The sequence below is a fragment of the Ailuropoda melanoleuca genome, chromosome 1 (assembly GCF_002007445.2).
Source record: "Ailuropoda melanoleuca isolate Jingjing chromosome 1, ASM200744v2, whole genome shotgun sequence".
NCBI lineage: Eukaryota > Metazoa > Chordata > Mammalia > Carnivora > Ursidae > Ailuropoda > Ailuropoda melanoleuca.
Window position 1 is genome coordinate 78,420,294 of NC_048218.1, and position 18,022 is coordinate 78,438,315.

The following is an 18,022-nucleotide window of genomic DNA, read 5'->3' on the forward strand; positions in this document are numbered from 1 at the left end:
TTTTTTTTTTTTTTTTTTTTTTTTTTTTTTTTTTTTTTTTTTTTTTTTTTTTTTTTTTTTTTTTTTTTTTTTTTTTTTTTTTCTCCGAGGGTGCCCAGGGCTCGCTCGCTCTCTGGGGGCACCCTTCCTTCCCCTGGCTCCCCGAGCTGCTCTCCAGAGTTTCCCCACCCCCATCCTCAGCCCCTGTCCCCTCTCTTCCCTGACCTTCCCGTCACCCCCTTTGTCAGGGACCCCCTCCAAATCCTGCATCTCCTTCTCCCTTGACCGGACCTTACCCTTTTCCGTGCCTCGTGCCCGGGACCTCTCGCCCTCTGGCGTCCCCTGAGCCGCACTCTCCTTTCAAGCCCCCTCCCCATCTCGCCCCGCGGTCCCCCACTTTCGGCACCCCCTCGGCGCCACCCTGATGATCCCCTCCGAGGTTTCGGGGCTCCCCCAACCCCAGCCCCTGCACGACGGCACATCTCTCTCCGTCCTTTTCCGAACCTCAGTCCCCTCTCGCTCGTCTCTCAAGCGCTCCTATTTTTCTCTGAATTTTTTGTCCGATTTTATTGAGAAGAACTCGGGGCTGGGGGCTTTCCGCCGCCTGTCCCCCCGCCTCCCGCTCGGCCAGAAGCACCTTTTTACGAGGTGCCCTGTCTCAACTCGGTGGGGGCCCGGGCTGAGAACCGGGAAAGAGGCGACCGGGGGGCCCGCGAGAGCGCTGGAGCCCAGACGGGAGACGGAGAGCGACACACACACACTCGCGCGCGCGCGCACTCACCAACTCTCCCTCTCGCACACGCACCGCTCGGAGCCGCGCTCGCCTCCGGGCCGGGAGCCTGAGCCCCCCGAACCCCGGCCCAGCGGGAGCCCCTTCCCCACGGGCGCGCGGGGTGGGGGCGGGGCGGCAGCGAGGCCAAGGTGACACCCAGGAGCCGGCCGGGACTCGGCTCTCGCAGAAGCGGCCCTGGGGTTGTGGTGGGGGGGCTTCGGTGCGTCTTCTCGGGGCCACGGGGTGGAGAGGGCAGGGAGGGGAGCGCAGTAGAGTCTTCGGGGCCCGGGTTAGCGGAATGGAGAGGTGGGGGCCGGGAGAGGAGCGGGGCCGCGCCAGCCCTGCAGCTTGAGTTTCAAATGAGCTCATCCTTTCAAATTGGCGCCGCTCTTTATTAAATTTGTTTTTCCGGTAATGCCACCCACAGCTATACCTGGGGTCGAACCCGGGCTCGCGCCCTTCCCATCTCGTCCCAAGACTGGGGGCGCCCACCTTGCTTCCCACTGGGAACCAAGTTTGTCCAGCTCCAGCCGGGTAGGAGACCCCTTGAGGGCGCCCGAAGGCGGAGCCCGAGCGTGGAGTTCTGTGCGTGCCCCTCCTAGACCCCCGCCGGTTTGATCTAAGGAAGGTTCTGAGTGCTTTAATTTCTGTTTTAAAGGTAAAGTGGAATTGCATGGGAAAATCATGGAAGTTGATTACTCAGTCTCTAAAAAGCTCAGGTAAATATATTTTGCTTAGTTATTTTGTGATAGGGCTTACGTATAAATACAAAAACACACTCAGTTTTTTAAAATGTGCTTTTATAGTTAAAAAAAAGGCTTTTGTTTGTTTTGTTAGTGGAGATAACATAGTTTAGAAAGTTACATTTTTTACTTTCATTATATAAGGTGTTTACTGTACTTGGAAAATATCTGGTGCCTTATTGGGGGTGAGGGGGTGGCGAACCCTAGCTGTGTGAAATTCGCTGGGACCGTTAAACTTGTTTATCAAAACTTGCCTCCCACCCCCCACTCCCACCCCTACCCCCAGCACAGTGGCAACAAATGCTTGTCAAGACTTCCTGTGAGATGTTAAGAGTAAATATTTACTTTGTCAGCTAAATTGCTTAACTAAACTTTGCGATTAATTAGTTTTCTTTTTTAGATAGCTTAACGTTGAATAATAAAATAATTCAGTAAGGGGTCAATATTTTGCATAGCACTCTAAAGAAGTAAGTTGTTTGAATTGGGTGGCAGTTAAAAAGCCAGACTTTTTTAGTTACTGAGACTACTGACTATTGCTTCTGAACGTGTTGTTGTTGTTGCTTTTAAGATATGTTTGAGGCTAAACAAGCATCTATGTGAAATCTATAGTTATATTTAAGTGCACTGTTGTTAATGAAGGAGTAAAGAGTTTTGTGGAAGTTGGATTTCTCCATAGTGATTTGCCTACATGAGAAATATCTATGAGGAGGGAATGAGGGAGAACATCTTTGTTTAAAGCTTATTGTGGACTTTAAATTGGGGCCCTTTATTACTCATTCTAGATTTTTTTTTTTCTCCCATGTGTTGTAACTTAGTTTATATCCCATTCACATACATTTCTTCACCATTAGTCATTAAGTAGCTGGATTGAAAACTCTAAGTGAGGTCTTTGATTTACCACCTTTACAATTTGTGATACTCAACAGTGTAACCGCTTACTTACTTGATTTTTACCAGGATTGAATAGATTTTAAAACAAACTTGCTAATTTTATAATACTGAGATGTTTTGTTAAAGAGATTTTAAAAATTGTGGGCACATTTTCAGATACTTTTACTTTAACTAAGCAACAGAATATCTTTTGTTTGCAAATGATTCTGTGACATACCACAAAGCTAATGCCTTTAAAAAAAAAGGCAGAAGTTATGATTTGCAGCTTCATGTGTAATATTAAGTTCTTCTCTCTAGGAACAGATGTAATGTGTAACTGGTTTTTCAGTTAAGTATTTTAATTTGTATACTTTTCTATAAATTTTTTTTTGCCTGAGAAATCCAAGTTGAAACTTTCTGATATATGAAGTACTTATTGTAAGTTTAAATTACTCATCTTACAACACTTGAAAATTTGATGAATATATTGAGCAAGGCTTGAAAGAACCACCTAAAACATTTGATGGGCTTTTATTCTATAAATGCCTAATTCTCTTGGCTGTATAGCTGTTTTGAGTCCTTTTTTGGGTTATTATTAATAAAAATCACTAGAATTTTAACTGTTTAGTTGGTGTCTCATTTCATGTTGCAAAGTACATTATTTCATGTTGCAATGTAAGTGAAATGCTGATTTATCTCAAGTTATTAACATCTCCTAAGACTTCTCACAAATAAACTTCTTCTAAACTTTTTCTTTCAAAATTCAGAGGTTATTTGCTGTTAGCCAGAGTGTTATTTAAGTAATTTTGTTGTGTTTATGTAAGAGTTCAGAATTAAAAGCATGTCCCCAGTTTTTAGTATTAATTAAATAAAGAGCAAACTAGGACTTCTACAGCCCTATTAGTACATGATTTTTTTGAACATGTGGGCGATATGAAATACCTAGGAGGTAGATTAAAATGCGCTGTGTATGATTCACTACACTGAAGACGTCTGACATACCAAATGTATGCATAAGCTGCTGCTGGAGAGGGTTGCATCATTTCTGATTGGATGGTTTTACTCTTTTTTTCCCCTTTCCTTTATTGGTTTAAAATGCAGGAATTAGTTACTTGTACTGCAGGCTGAGGGAGAGATGGCTAATGACTGGCGTTGTGTACTGAGCTCAGACCCCTGGGAAGCAGCAGCTGTATGTTCTCATGTACAGGGCACTACCACGGTGCTGGCTTTCAAAAAGCAGGGTACTGTGACATTTGAAACCAAAGCTTTTATGTTATATGGTGACTATTTTGGTGTTCCTTTGTTGCATTTCCATGAAATTTAACAAGTTAGGAGTAAATGTGTCAGCGTTAAGTCAGTTCTATATGTGGTTTTTGTGTTAGTTGAAGTGAAAATGAAGAAAACAATTCATCCTCATTGCTTGCTTACTTAGAAAAATCATTCAACAATTGAGTGCTCATTTTTTTATATTGTTCTGATTTCTTTCTGTTTTCAAGAATGAGTTTTAGCATCTACATTCCAAATAGATTTTTTTAAGCTAATGATACTTTGGGAGGAGATGTTTTTATCTTAAGTCATGAAATTATTGGCATGCCATTTGCTTACCAATTGGGTCTTTTGTTAAATATCATTCTAGCATCATTTTATATGTGCTATTATAATAGACAGACTAGATAACCATTATTTTCTCAGGGTCATCAGAAGCAGAAAATTCTTTTTCCTTTTTGCCACATGTGTTTCATTCTTATTAGATGCAAATTATTGTAATGCAAACCATAGACAAACCATTTATTTTTCTTACTTTCTAAGTTGGTTTCAGACTTTGTTGAATAAAAATCTTTGGATCGTTTTTCTCTATTCATATTTCTTGGTAGTATATATAAATCAAAGATTGCTTAAAGAGGAAGAACCTGGTAGTGACTTTAAAATTCTGTTAAAAGTTGTGGAAACTTCCTTGACAGAAATTTCATTTTTGATGTTGAGGAGACTTTAATTTAAAAATATATACATATATCTGCGTATGTATCTACACATGCACATGGGCGCACACATCACATAAATTGTTTTGAGCTAAGACATACGCTAACCTGAATGTGCTTTGTAGCTAAAGTTGAATGATTCTGTGAGAAACAAAACTTTGAAAAATGCAATTTCTGCCCACTGCTAGGAAGTAACCAAGTGGTGCTAGACATGCTTTCACTGAGATGGTGTGACTACTATGAGGTAGTGTAGGAAAAAGCTATGAATTTGTCTTTCATGAGTTAAAAATCAGTAATTGTGTTCTCTCCAATGCAAATGAATTCAGTCTCCTATAGGAATGTTAAAGAAAACAGTATCTCAATTGTATTTTGCTTGTATGTACTACATTGTGTATAGTTGAATTAAATACCAAAAAGAAAAAAAAATCACCCAACCTCAAACCCTCCCTGCAACAAAGGCTTTTGCTGCATCAATTTTTAATTTTGTAGCAACAGAAAAGACTTTTTTAGGTTAAATCGTATGATAGCCTTCTATTTAAAGAATTTGTTGTATTAAAAATTAATTCTTGAATTTAATTATATAGATTTCATGTGTGGGTATAACATATATCAATATAAAATACATGTCAAACTGTAAGGTAACTTATGATTTGACTTTGAGTTGGGCATTTAGTTTCCCATTTTTAAAAAAGCTAATAATTTTTTCATATGGTTCTAGGCAATGCCATAAAGAATTACACATTTTTGTGATCTTTAAGAAATAAGAATTAGAATGGAAGTAGAAGCAATAAAGAAAAAAAATTAGCTGATAATTCAGGTGATAATGCAGTTTTAAAGTTCTAGCTTACAAATATTAAAAGACTGGTCATTTGATGTTTTTATGTTATTTAGCTAAATGTTAAAAACCATTGAAAGCTGCAAGTCAAAATACTTTTTATGTGCTGCTTGATTTTCCAATTCGTGAAATTCAGCTCAGTTTTAAATTTGTATTGTAGCAATTTATAAAAGTATTAGATGGCTACATTTAACCATTAATTCTAAAAGGAGGTTTGGTGATACATTTGACAAATTGACAAAGACATTTGTCAAATGGTGTTTTTAAAATAATGTTTCCTTGTAATTATGGCTGGATAGAAGATGACCAGTAAGGGATGGTCTCAGAGTTTTGTTTTTTATTATTTTAACCTGAGATTACATAAAGATGAGAGAAGATTAGTAGCATTTGCACAATACCTTTTATACATGGTGATATAATGTATTTTCTTTAAGAAGAAATTTTTAAAAGATATTAGATGATTTAGAACTAATTGCATACCAAAATTTACATCTAACTGTTTTGAGTAGATGTTTTTGTTTTATGGAGGTTGCTCCAGTTTTTCAGCTGGGGGAATGTAAATGAGGTTGAAATGTGCATAAAAGGATAGTAACTTGGGTACATATATTAAAGTCAGAACAATGTAAATCAGATTTCTACAGGAACTTTTTACACATATCTGATACTTCTCAACTTTCTAAATATTTGCTGTCTATTGCTGAATCACCCTTCCAAGTCTTCTAATAAGATTCTCAAAAGTAGATGAGCAATTGGTCAGAGTTGTGAGAAGATATTATTTGAGCTAAGTGTGTCATCCCTGTGATTCAGTGGGGTGTGTGCACATGGGTGTCTGTGTGCTTGTGTGCTTTGTGGGGGTCAGTGCTTTCAGACAGATGGTATCAAGAGGGAAGAGGAGGAAATCTTTAATTGAGCAACATTTGCTCTGGATTTTAGAATCTTACAAGAAAAATGAAAATTGCTAGGTGTCTGAACCTTGCAACAAAGGGAATCAGCATTTGCTTTGAGTGATACGTAACTTGTTGTAGGTGGTTAACCTTTTGGAAGCCAGGGCTCTGGCACCTGTAGTGGCTTCTGTAGTGACGGGTGCTGCTGGGAAAGCTATGCGATACACAGTCTACTCTCCTCCTTTTGCTTGGATATCCCTCTCACTCGTAGAGTTAGCTCAGGGATTCTGTGGAGGCTCTGACGATTTATAAGCCATTTTTATAAATGTTAGAACATTCAAGATTTGAATATGCATTTTCACTTAGAAATTCTATACTGTGGAAGACAGTGTATTATTTTGCACAACAGAAGTACTCTGACAGAATCAATTTCATTAGAAGCATAAATATTGAACTGGTTTCTTTGGAGACTCTTAAAAAAAGTTTCAAAATATATTTTTAAAAATTCCACTTACATGCCACCAAAGTGTCTTCACGTTCCTTTTGGTGTTGAAGAAGAGAGTGGTGTGGCTTGGCTAAGCCAGTTTTTTAAACCAGTTTTCTAAAACTTTTAGTCAAAAGCATAATCTCTCAAAAGTTATGATTAACTTTTTAATTTGAAGGATGGGATAGTTCTGTTTAAGAAAACACGTCCAAGTAATTTATTAGTCAAGGTTTATCCTTTTTACATTGAAATTCAAGTCCAGTCAGTTTGGGTAGTCATTCAGAGCACTCTCGTTGAAGAAAACATAATAGTAAATAAACATCAAACACCTACTGGTAAAGATGACAGTCTTTCCTCCCATTTATCACCATTAAAATATTTTTAAAAATCTTTTACTTTATAATTTGACTTCATGCTTACAAACTTGTAATTTTCATTTGGTGGCATGGACTGTATGGGTTCTATTTTGGGCAGCAAAATTGCAGAGTGCTCAGAGCATTATTTTTAAGGTTTTTCTTTTCCTGTTTTGATCATGTACTTTGGTCTTTCCATAAAATAGTGAAGAAAAATTATTTTCCTTTATAGAAAAATTCAGATTCTGTTGCTTTGGCTTCCAAAGACAAGGGAGGATATGGATAATTGTTTCTTTAATTTGGTGTAGAGTTTGACGGCATATTGAGGCAAAGATTAAGTAGACCAGAGAAAATGGATTCTTTTGCACTAATAGCAGGCAATCAAATCTAAAAGCTAACCCAGTGTCCATCATTGAGTAGATATATGTCTCCTTCCCAAGCCTCTCTTTCTTACTACGTGATAGGCTTGCATTTTTGAGATACATTTTGTACATTTATTCCCAGATTTCCTTGTTATTTATTCTGTCCTTTTTTCTTAAAATGTTGAGCATTACTTAGAATTTTCCCATTCTGTTTCCTATCAAGAATATTTCGTAAAGTAGGTGTTTTAATGAGTCCAATAAATGAAAATTAAGAGTTCTGGTGCATATTTTAGACTTTCTGATATTTACTTGTATCATAAGAAATGTACCTAATGGCCAGGGAAATATGTATAGGACCACTGCAACAAGAATATTTTCAGTTTTCTCATTATAATATAATTAATATGTGCCAGTATGTAAGAATTTGCCTTAGGGGGAAGCTTGGATTTTTAATTTTTGTTTTAAATGTGATCAGAAAGGTTCTTTCATGATTGCATGTGTTGATGTGTAAATAATGCTAGTAGCATTCTCTCCGGGAGATGCATGTATTTTTATGTGTCTGCATCATGCATTTGTATAGGACTGACGATGTCCCAGCCTCTTCAACACATTATTTCATTTATTCCGAATAATAATTATGTGAAGAAGATAGGACAAGTAATTTCCTCCCCTTTTTTTCTGATGAGGAAACTTAGTTTCAGAGAGATTTAACAATTTGCCTAAGGCCACATGGCTATTAAATAGTAAAGCTGTGGCTAGAGCCCAGGTCTTCTGATCCTCAGTCCAGCATGCTGAGACTCCCCCCCCCCCCGCCTTTTTTTTAAATTAAAGAAGTCAGTCAAAAGTGTTGTAAGGCTCAAAGGATGCCTTTCAAGAGTGATGGAAATATATGAAAATAGATTTGTTTGTGAATGACCCTTTGCAGTCTTATTCTTACATCAATCAGAGTGATCTGTACTTTGTTACAGTTTTTTAGAAACAAAAATAATTAGAACCAAACAGAAGCAATTTAAACGTTACCAGCAGCATTGCCTCCTCCTAGCACCAGGCTCGCCTATAGACAGAAGTGGGGTTGGAGTTTGTTGCTCTTTTCAGTGGTTGCATTCCTTGTGCTATGAAACAGAACGCTGCCAAGAAAGACGTATCTCTCGACATCTTGCACCACACGCATCAGGCAGTGAGCTGTAGCTCTGGTCAAGACCGTAAGCCTTGTGGTAAAGGAAAGTCTAGCTCAAGGAATCACTTGGGTGGGTTCTTCCTGGGTTTTAACCAACCCATTGCTGGAGGTCAGGACTGTGTTTTGGTTTCTTTTCCTGGTGGCTGCCAGGTCTTTCCCTAGATCTGGTGTCTCTCTGCTTCACTTTCTGTACAGAATATGGCCTTTGGCCTCTGCTGTGGGGATGGAGTGAGTACTAGTACGGTAACATCCATGAAGTTTTCAGAGGTCTTCATGTATGATATAATCACTCAAAAACATATACTAAGTAACTAAGCATGTGAAGTGTGGTTCATTTTCCTGTAATTGTAAACTTTTCCTGCATTTATCCTCTTGTTTCCTTTAACTTTTGTGTGCTGTCCTATGTAGATGGTCGTGGTGGGAGGGAGGAAGGCACTATCAAGAAAATAATAGTTGAGAAGATTATTTCCAACTCCCCACACATTTCATTTCTTTAAATTAGGTTAATCTGGAGTAGGGTGCTGCACGTTCTGTGGAGTTCTGGCTCTGAAGATGGGGAAGGAAGGTGAACTCATACTTACGAAGCAATTCCTGTGCTAGGGACTGCATGAGGCCTTCTGTGTATCTTATTTTATCCTCACAACAGCCAGGAGAGACCTGTACTTCATCCCTTTTACAGATAGGGCTGTAAAGCGTCAGGCTCAAAAGCAACTCTTCCTTCCACCTGACCAAACCTGCTTCAAAGAAATGGTGGTCCTATTACCTTTGCTCCCCTCCTAATTTGAACATAGTAACAGCACCCTAGCAGTGAAGCAGGAGTTGTGATAATGTTTACATAGGCTGTAGAGTCACTTTGTATGTTTCCCCCAACTCAGAGTAAGAAATAAAATTTACATGTATACAACAGATATGCTGAGGAAGATAAGGGGCTGAAGTTATATTTAATATAATATAATTGAAAAACAGCTAAAAGTGTTAGTCATAATTTGAGGACAATTTTGAAGTAATCCTTCCTATTGTAGAGGTGTTAGTAATTATGGAAGAGAGATGTTTTTAAAAGTCATTGTGGCTGAAAAGTGTAAAAAAACATAATGTGTATGCAATGTGGGGAGAAGGTCTGTGTTCATGCCTTTGGCTCAGAAAAATTTTTTTTAATCCTGAAAAAAGACTCAGGCTTTTCTGTTTAGGACCTAGAATGTTGCGCAAAGTTTGGCATGGTTTCATTTTCATCAGTATATAAAAAAAATGTATATGGTCTAGGGAAGGAAAATATGGGATTCTCACAAATTGCTTTTCATAAAATGATTCGTCTTACTAACGTTAGAAAATTTTAACCTTTTTGACACATGAAAATGTCAGTGAAAGCACAGGGAGTGGAAAGATCTCTATGTTCTTTTTGATACAATACTTAAACGTTGTACAGTACATTGGTGACTTTTTAAGTTAACAAGATGTAAGATGCAGTTACGTTGTCAATGAAATGAAATATGCAAGAGCTTTGCTTCTAGATAGAGGCTGTGCTTTTTTGATAAAAACATAGTCTTATGAACTTTATTATGATTAAAAAATAATGACTTTTCTCAGTCAAGAGCCTCTACTAGAGCTTAAAATGTTATCAGAGAAGACATTGTTATTAACTTGCTATATCTTCTCTTTACTCTTTCTTTTCACAAAGCAAAGCAAAAAGTATGACATCAGATGGTGATTCTGCGGACAGGTTAACATCAAACCAATTCACAAAATAGAAGATATTTTGAAAAAGCTCACGTTGAGGACAGGCTATAACTGTATATATGGAGACCTTTTCTTGAGTCCCTCCTGATCTTTGTGATTTTAACAATGCATATTGAAAAATGGATGTTTTTCTTCATCGTATGGGTAAGATTCTGGAGCAAAATATTTGTGCATCATTGAGAGAGTCAGAGATAGATGATTCAACAGTTTAACACTAAAAAAAATGGAGGTTAGCCTCTCCAAATGGAAGGAAGGCGGGAAAGAGAGAAAGAAAGAAAGAAAGACGGAGGGAGAGAGGGAAGGAAGGGGGACAGAGGATAGGCGGCCATAGGAGTATAGGTGACTGAAACTATGTCATGCAGCTCGTGCATTCTCTAATTCCAGACCACGGTGGGGAAAGACTGGTATGTCCTGATAGTACATAGAAGACAGTAAGTGACTCCAGTGGTGACAGCAGGACTGAAAATCTCACACAATTTATTCCTTGACGTTTAAAAACTCGAGGAGTATGTGGCTGGCCTGCTCCACAAAAGGTTTTGCATTTCTTTCTATGAGGCCCTGTACTGGCCACTTCCTCTGTTTCTCTCTCTCTCTCTCTCCCTCTCTCTTTTTCTCATTCTCCTTCCCCTTTGCATTTCTGTGGGGATGGCCGGGCAGGGCTGGAAGGTGCCTGGTGTGCAGGCCTGCCTCCAGTGCCGTGGCCCCTCACTGGCTGAGCTGAGGGAAGCCAGCGAGGCCTGTGTGCGCTTGCTCAATGTGTTGGAATGTATGGGTTCTGTGGCATACACTTATGGGGAAAGTGCAGCAGTCAGACACACAGACATACACACACACACACACACACACATGCTCAGCAGTGGTTGGGGGGTTGTCAAACATTGCTGGCTTTTATGAAGAGTTGAAAATTTGGGAAGGAATTTCCCAGTGTTTGAAAGTTTAGGCTACTTTTCTCCCCCCTACAGTGCAATTGTATTTATTCTTTGTAAAGGGAAAACATCTTTTTTTCCCCCCCCAAATACCATTGAAGGATAGAAAAAAATTTTGTGGATGCATAATCTGGCCTTGCTCCTGGATCTTGCTGTACTCTTTCCCCCTTTCTCTTTATATGAATAGTGATGTCTTCAAATCATGGACACTGAATTTGTAAAATAAGCTTTTGAAAACCCTGAGTTGTGTCCCTGCTGAAGATGATAGAATCAAGGATCTTTAGAAACCAAGTTTTAAGCTCAGATATTTTAAAATGTAGGATTTAGTCTCCCTTTTGAGGAATAAAGAATAAAATACTAATCAATGAATACTTCTAATTTTTTGCCCCTTAATATTTTTAAAAATTTTACATTCGTGGATTTTTTTAATTCACAAAAGATTTGAGATAACAAAGGTGATGTTTATTCAATTATTTGAAATAAAGAAGACAGGGATTTAGTTTTATGAAGTAGGTAAGTGAAACTGACATTTTGTTTTAAGGGCTATAAAAGACTGGGAACAGGTGGTTGGTTCTAATATAATTCTTCACACATCTTACGAGATTTGCCAGGGAAGCGTTACCTCTTTGGTTCATTGATTTTTGTATTAATGGTTTGCTGTGCAAGTCTGTTTCAATGATTTCGAAACAAATATTTTGATATTGAAAATTTGTGGCCTTTAGTTCGTGATTATGTCACAATAGTAATACCTGCCTTAAAAAGTTCTAGGCCTGGCGTACCTGGGTGGCTCAGTCGATTAAGCATCTGACTCTTGATTTCAGCTCAGGTCATGATCTCATGGGTTGTGGGATCAAGCCCTGCATCAGACTCTGTGCTCAGCAGGGAGTCGAGCCTGCTTAAGATTCTCTCCCTCTCCTTCTGCCTCTCCCCCTGCTTGTGTGTGCTCTGTCTAAAATAAATAAATCTTTAAAAAATATTTCCAGGCCAAAGTCCTATCTTTTATTCTCCATGGCAGTATGTTTAACAGTGTATTTCACAAAGCCTTAGGATTTTGAGGAGATGCCAAATTCATGGGAAGGAAGAAGTGGACATATGCATATGGGAGATCCTGGCTTCTTAGCCATCTTTCAGGCAGAAACAGGTATATTCATTGCAGTTTTATGTATTGGAGTTCAGTCTGGAATTTGGTTCAGAAAAGGGGTTGCTGCTTTAAAAGACAGTTTGAAAGTTATCAGTCCCATAGTACATAATTCCGGGCCTTGAGTCCATGCCTTGTTCAGGCATTACAGCAGATCCAAAGCTCTTTCTTGAAGAAAATTTAGACTCCGCCTTTGCTACTTCTAAATCTACTTCCTGTGGAATGGCCTGTCACTTTCGCTTTAGTAACAAAATGTTTGCTTTGCCAACTGCATGCCAGACTAACTAAATCTATGGATTTTTCTGTAATCAATAGCACAGAATGTTTGCCCTTCGGAAACTTTCTAGGGAGCTCCTTGGCCAATGATTGCACTCCAGTTCTCAGCAGAGCCATTACAGTCAACTAACTTTGAAGAGCGATGGGTCTGGTGATATGGGACCCACTCATTCATCAACAAGAAGTTTTTTTCTTCAGGAGGTCCAAGCAGGTTGGCCCGCCTGCCCCTTCTTCAAGCAGAGCATCCCTGCTTTTATCTGTTGTATATGGTGGTTTCCATAAACACAGGGATGATCTTCAGAATATTTGCAAGTGGTTAGAATGGATGCCTCACAAGGCAGAAGGCACATAGACCATTATCTAATACACACTTGCACAGTGCCAGTCCTGCCTGCACTAGGCTTATTCTAAAACAGGATATGAGGGGCACGTGGGTGGTTCAGTTGGTTAAGCGTCTGCCTTCGGCTCAGGTCATGATCCCAGGGTCCTGGGATTGAGACCCGCATCGGACTCCCTGCTCTGTGGGGAGCCTGCTTCTCCCTCTGCCTCCCTCTCTTTCTCTGTGTCTCATGAATAAATAAAATCTTTAAAAAAATAAAACAGGGTATTACTTCAAACAATATATGTTGTTCTCTCAGTGATTTCTTAACCTGTGGTCAAGGACTCTTGGGGGCAGTACTTAGAGTCCTTGGACTTTGCCTTCTGTGTTATTTAAAGAGCCTCCTGGATGATTTTCATGTCCAGAGAGAGAGAGGAGGCTCCCCTCTGAGCTCTGCTCTGTGCCTAGTGCACCATCGTTCCAGCTTTCTGAAGACTGGTGTTCGAAGATTGCTGATTTCATATCATACACCCAAGTTTTGTAGTAAGACGTTTACAAGAAACCACCATATATTTACAGGGGTCCACATTCAAATACCTACAGATGATACAATTGTTGGCAAGGTGGGAGGGTTTCCGTGAAGTACAGGAGGGGTAGCTCTTAAGTCAGCTTCAGCCAACTGGTACCATGTGGAAACGTAAGGCCAATGTTCTCAAATCTGATTTTTCAAAAGAAGCTGGAAGTCAGAGTTCTTATGTTAAATATTGGCAACAGTTCAAACATTTTTGTAGAGATGGTGAGGGTCAAAGAAGATAACTTGTGGGTTGAATCTGGCCCATGGGTTGCTGGTTTGCAGTCTCTGCCACATGAAAATTCTGCAGCCTCTTTAAAATATTGTTGAAGACTCTGTCCATTATGTTTAGTATCTCCTACCCTTAAGGGAAGGAGAGGGAAATGTCCTTCTCTTGATAAACTGGATAAACTTGTATGTCTCTTATCTAATGATGATGATAGCTATTTGGAAGCTCAAAATTAAAATTATGTCTCAGTTGTAGCAACCATCCTTAGTCTAGTCGTTTTCTGGAATAATTATTTTCTCTACTGTCAAGTACCTTATACTTTTAATGTTATATAATTATTATGTTTCTATTATATGAAACCATCTGAAATCCTTTTGTAAATTTAGAATATACACATGCTGAATGTGTGACAATTTTATAATTTTGTGTATATTTTATTTCATACATGTTCATGAGAAAAAAAAAAACAAGCCCAATTTTCATAAAATTGGAGGAACATATTTCCTCATCAGTCTCAATTATACCCTCTCCAGCTAAACACTGGGCCAGCTATAGATGATGTTTTTAACTGTTTTCTAAGAAAATACGATTCTCATATGTTTAGCAAACATTTTTTTAAATAAGAACTTGAGTTCTGCCTGTAAATCAACATCAGATATGAGGCAGGTAGTTTTAAAAGCATAGTGTGTACTTGGCAGGAAAATTCAGTGGTGAAAAGTAGTGCTTTTAAATATTTTGAAAAGTGTTTTGGTTACTGTTGCACTTTCTTATATTTAAGTTGAGGAAATTGAAAGCCATATGGATTCTGCTTCTGGGCCCTGGGTGCAGTAAATACTCATTAAGGCCAAACCAACTGAAAACTGCCAGTTACCTTAGGGACCTTTACCAAAAAAACAAAAACAAAAACAAAAAACAAAACCCAAAACCACAAAACCCCAAAACACTGTAAAACAAAAAACTAGTTGGATTAGCATTTTAAAAATGTATCTTTTTGTTCTAAAACTTACATGAACTGAAATAGCTCATTAGGAATCACTATAATGGTGAGGTAAAGCACACGTCTTGGAGAACATAAATTAGGTCATCTATGGTAAGACATAATAGAGTGGCATATAGGAGTCTGAGAATTCAGGATTTCATTTCGTTTCCCTCATTTGTGAAGGATCTAATGGTCATCAGTTCCATAAAAATAGCCAACTCCATTTTTTGGACTGATCTTTTGAACTTTACAATTTTGAAGTTCCACGAGATCTTGCTCTTTTTTTTTAAATTTCCACTGGTGCATCTTGAATGCCTTGAAAAGTGAAATTAGCTGCTCATTAAATATTTTTCAGTTTTTATAAAAATTAAAGCCATAATAAGATATCCTTAATAATTTGCTTTTATTTCTTTTCCTCTTCTTTATTTTGAAACTGGGGGCGGGGAGAAATAGCAATTCAGAAATTTTACTCTTTTGTGAATGGGTTTTTTAGTCTTTGTACTGAATCTTTGGTCTAAGTGGAACGAAACCTTCATGGACATTTTAGGTACAAAGGCCCTTTAAAACATGAGGTACTCTGCAAAGAGCAGCAAAATGAGTATTGGAAAGCAGAGCTTTAGATTTGGTGGAACCAGGATAGGTTTTGCAAATCAGTCTTAAAAAAAAAAAAAGGGGGTGGGTTAATCTTAGTATTATCAGATTCAGTGTGATTACTCGAAAATACAATTTTCTGTGTAGATTTTCTTTCTCCAAACCAGATTACATTAAAAATTTGCCAGGAATCACATAAAAACATATATATGTATATACATATGTGTATATGTATCTCCCCACCAAAAAACCTGACCATCCTTTTATTGCAAGATAGTAGGTGGATACAAGAAGCAAGTTAAGGTGTGTTTTTATGTAGTAAATTAGAGATGATAAGTTTAAGCAGACAGCATCTGAAATTGTTGTGAAAAAATAGATAAGTGCAGAAATGACAGAATTTACCAGTGGATGAGATAATTCATACCCAAGGAAATGACTGATCTTAAAATAAATGTTAATTGCAGAACGAGATGCTGTCAGATGCTCTGTATTAGTAATCATTGCTGCATACAAATTACCCCAAAACTGGGGTTCCTGGGTTGATCTCAGCTCAAGTCTTGATCTCAGGCTTGTGAGTTGCAAGCCCCATGCTGGGCATGGAGCCTACTTAAAGCAACCAAAACAGATTACCCTCAAAACTGAGGACTTTAGAGCAGCGCACATTCATTCTCTCACATTTTCTTTTTTTTTTTTTTTTTTTTTTTTAGATTTTTTTTTNTGTGGGGCTCGATCCCATAACGCCAGGATCACGCCCTGAGCCGAAGGCAGACGCTTAACCGCTGTGCCACCCAGGCGCCCCTCTCACATTTTCTGAGGGTCAGGAGTATGGCAGCAGCTTTGCTGGCTGGCTCTAGCTTAGCACCGTTCGCGAGGTTGCAATCAAGATGATCTGCTATCATGCTCACTCAAAGGGTGGTTGAAAGGCCTCCGTTTCTCTGTGGCTGTTGGCTAGAGCTTCCAGGCCTTCACAGCACAGGCCTCTCCGTCAGTGTGCTCCCAGCACGGCCGCGGGCTCCCCTGAGTGAGTAAACCAAGAGAGCGTGACACCACAGGGCCTCGCGCCACCTCGTCCGTGAGTTACGCATCCTCACTCCTCCCTTACTTTGTGTGTCGGACGTCCAGCCCGCCCTCCGTGGGAAAGGGTCACTCAAGAAATGAATACCTGGAGGTAGGGATTCTTGGGGTGCCTAGGATTTAACTAAGTCAATCAGGAAAAGTCAGCAAATCAGAGAGGGCCTTGGTTGATCTGGGGTTTAGACTGAGGAGAATAATACCCTTCTATTCCTATGGATACTTAGCCCCTTTTGGAATGAAATGAATTCCTTATAAAACACCAGTAATAATTACGGATTACTGAATCCTTTTATAATCCTTACTTAATTTTTCAGAAGCCCTTCTAGGGTGAGGAAGGCAGTGCCCTCCTCATATCAGAGATTGGGGAACTGAGGCCCGGACTGTTCAAACCGCTTAGGCCACATACTGAGCATTCAACCCCAAGTGTCTCCTCCCCTCCTTTCTTGTTACCCTCTTCTTTCCTCCAAAGAATGATTGTAGTTACTTTCTCTTTTATAAAACACAATTTAATTTTTGCCTTTCAGCCTTATCTGAAAGAGCTGATTTTTTTAATGCTTAATTGAAAAGTTTGAAACACTGTTCTTGTAGTATCAATAAAGATGTTAGCCACTTTTCTGCCAGCAGTAAGAGCCCTTTTTGCTATTTTTGTAACTGGGTGAGGTCTGATTTCTCCAGAATTGTGCCATACTGTGGTTAGCCATGGTCTACAAGAGGAAAATAGATTTACCCTTCTTTAAAATCATTGGTTTTCTAAGAAATATGCTATTTACTATTCCAAATCTGAGTAAATCTTTCTGGGACAAAATGCAGTGGTCACTTTGATATCAGACGAGGCCAGTTCTCTCCCCCACTAAAAATGCAGAACATCAGGCCTTCAGATCTTTGGCATCTGCCTTTACTATACATTTATTTCTTGAGGAAATTTGATAGTGTTTTCGGTGTTAGTCATATCCACATTGGTGTTGAAGGATTCATTCTGTTTGAGGGTTTTGCCAAATTCAGACAAACCTATCAGCTTTGCCTACAGAATGTCCTGACTCTGACTTCACTCAAATATAGTATTTTAATAGTCATGTCTTTAAATTGTTACTGAATCTCAGTGCTTACTTTACTTGCATTACATATTCCCATAAGCCATTTAACCTTTTCTCTCAAAGGTCCTGGTGATATGATAGTGTCGACTAAGGAGTTGTTTTGGTTCTTTTCCTTTTGAATGTGTGTAGACTGAGGCTTAAAGAATATTAGGGTCCTTTAGGAATGACTGTTCTCTAGGAAAGATAGATACTTTTTTTATTGTTTAAAAAAAAATCACTGGGGGTAAATACTGAATTTTTTTTTTTTAAGATTTTATTTACTGATTTGAGAGAGAGCACGGGTGGGGTGAGCGGCAGAGGGAGACGCAGACTCCCCGATGAGCAGTGAGCCTGATGCAGGGCTTGATCCTAGGATTCCGGGATCTTGACCTGAGCCAAAGGCAGACGCTTAACCGACTGAGCCACCCAGGTGCCCCCTGAATTTTTTACACCCTGTGTATTTTAGTTAAACAGAGTATATCCTGAGTTATCCTTTGTGGGAGAGGATTGTCCTTGAATGGGTTCTCAACCTCTCCAGAATTTAAAATCTTGATGTATTTTTTCACAAAACAATCAAATGATGACATTAAGAATTTTTTTTTTTTAAAGAGATTTTAGAGAGAACTTGCAACTGCCTTCAGTGGAAGGACCAAGCTTAAGATTTATTTCAGATT

At 38.9% G+C, this 18,022-nt stretch overlaps 1 protein-coding gene across 2 annotated transcripts in view; it reads left to right on the forward strand.

Moving 5' to 3' along the window:
* Window positions 1-1,363: 1,363 nt before the first annotated feature.
* The window catches only part of IGF2BP2 (insulin like growth factor 2 mRNA binding protein 2), a 153,055-nt gene continuing 136,396 nt past the window's right edge, over window positions 1,364-18,022 (forward strand). The window contains exon 1 of one of the 2 annotated variants that reach the window (XM_034661647.1): window positions 1,364-1,470. In XM_034661647.1, coding sequence (XP_034517538.1) covers window positions 1,436-1,470 — 35 coding nt within the window. In that variant the 5' untranslated portion in view covers window positions 1,364-1,435. The remainder of the gene's footprint in view (window positions 1,471-18,022) is intronic. The other variant, XM_034661651.1, reaches the window with a different exon arrangement.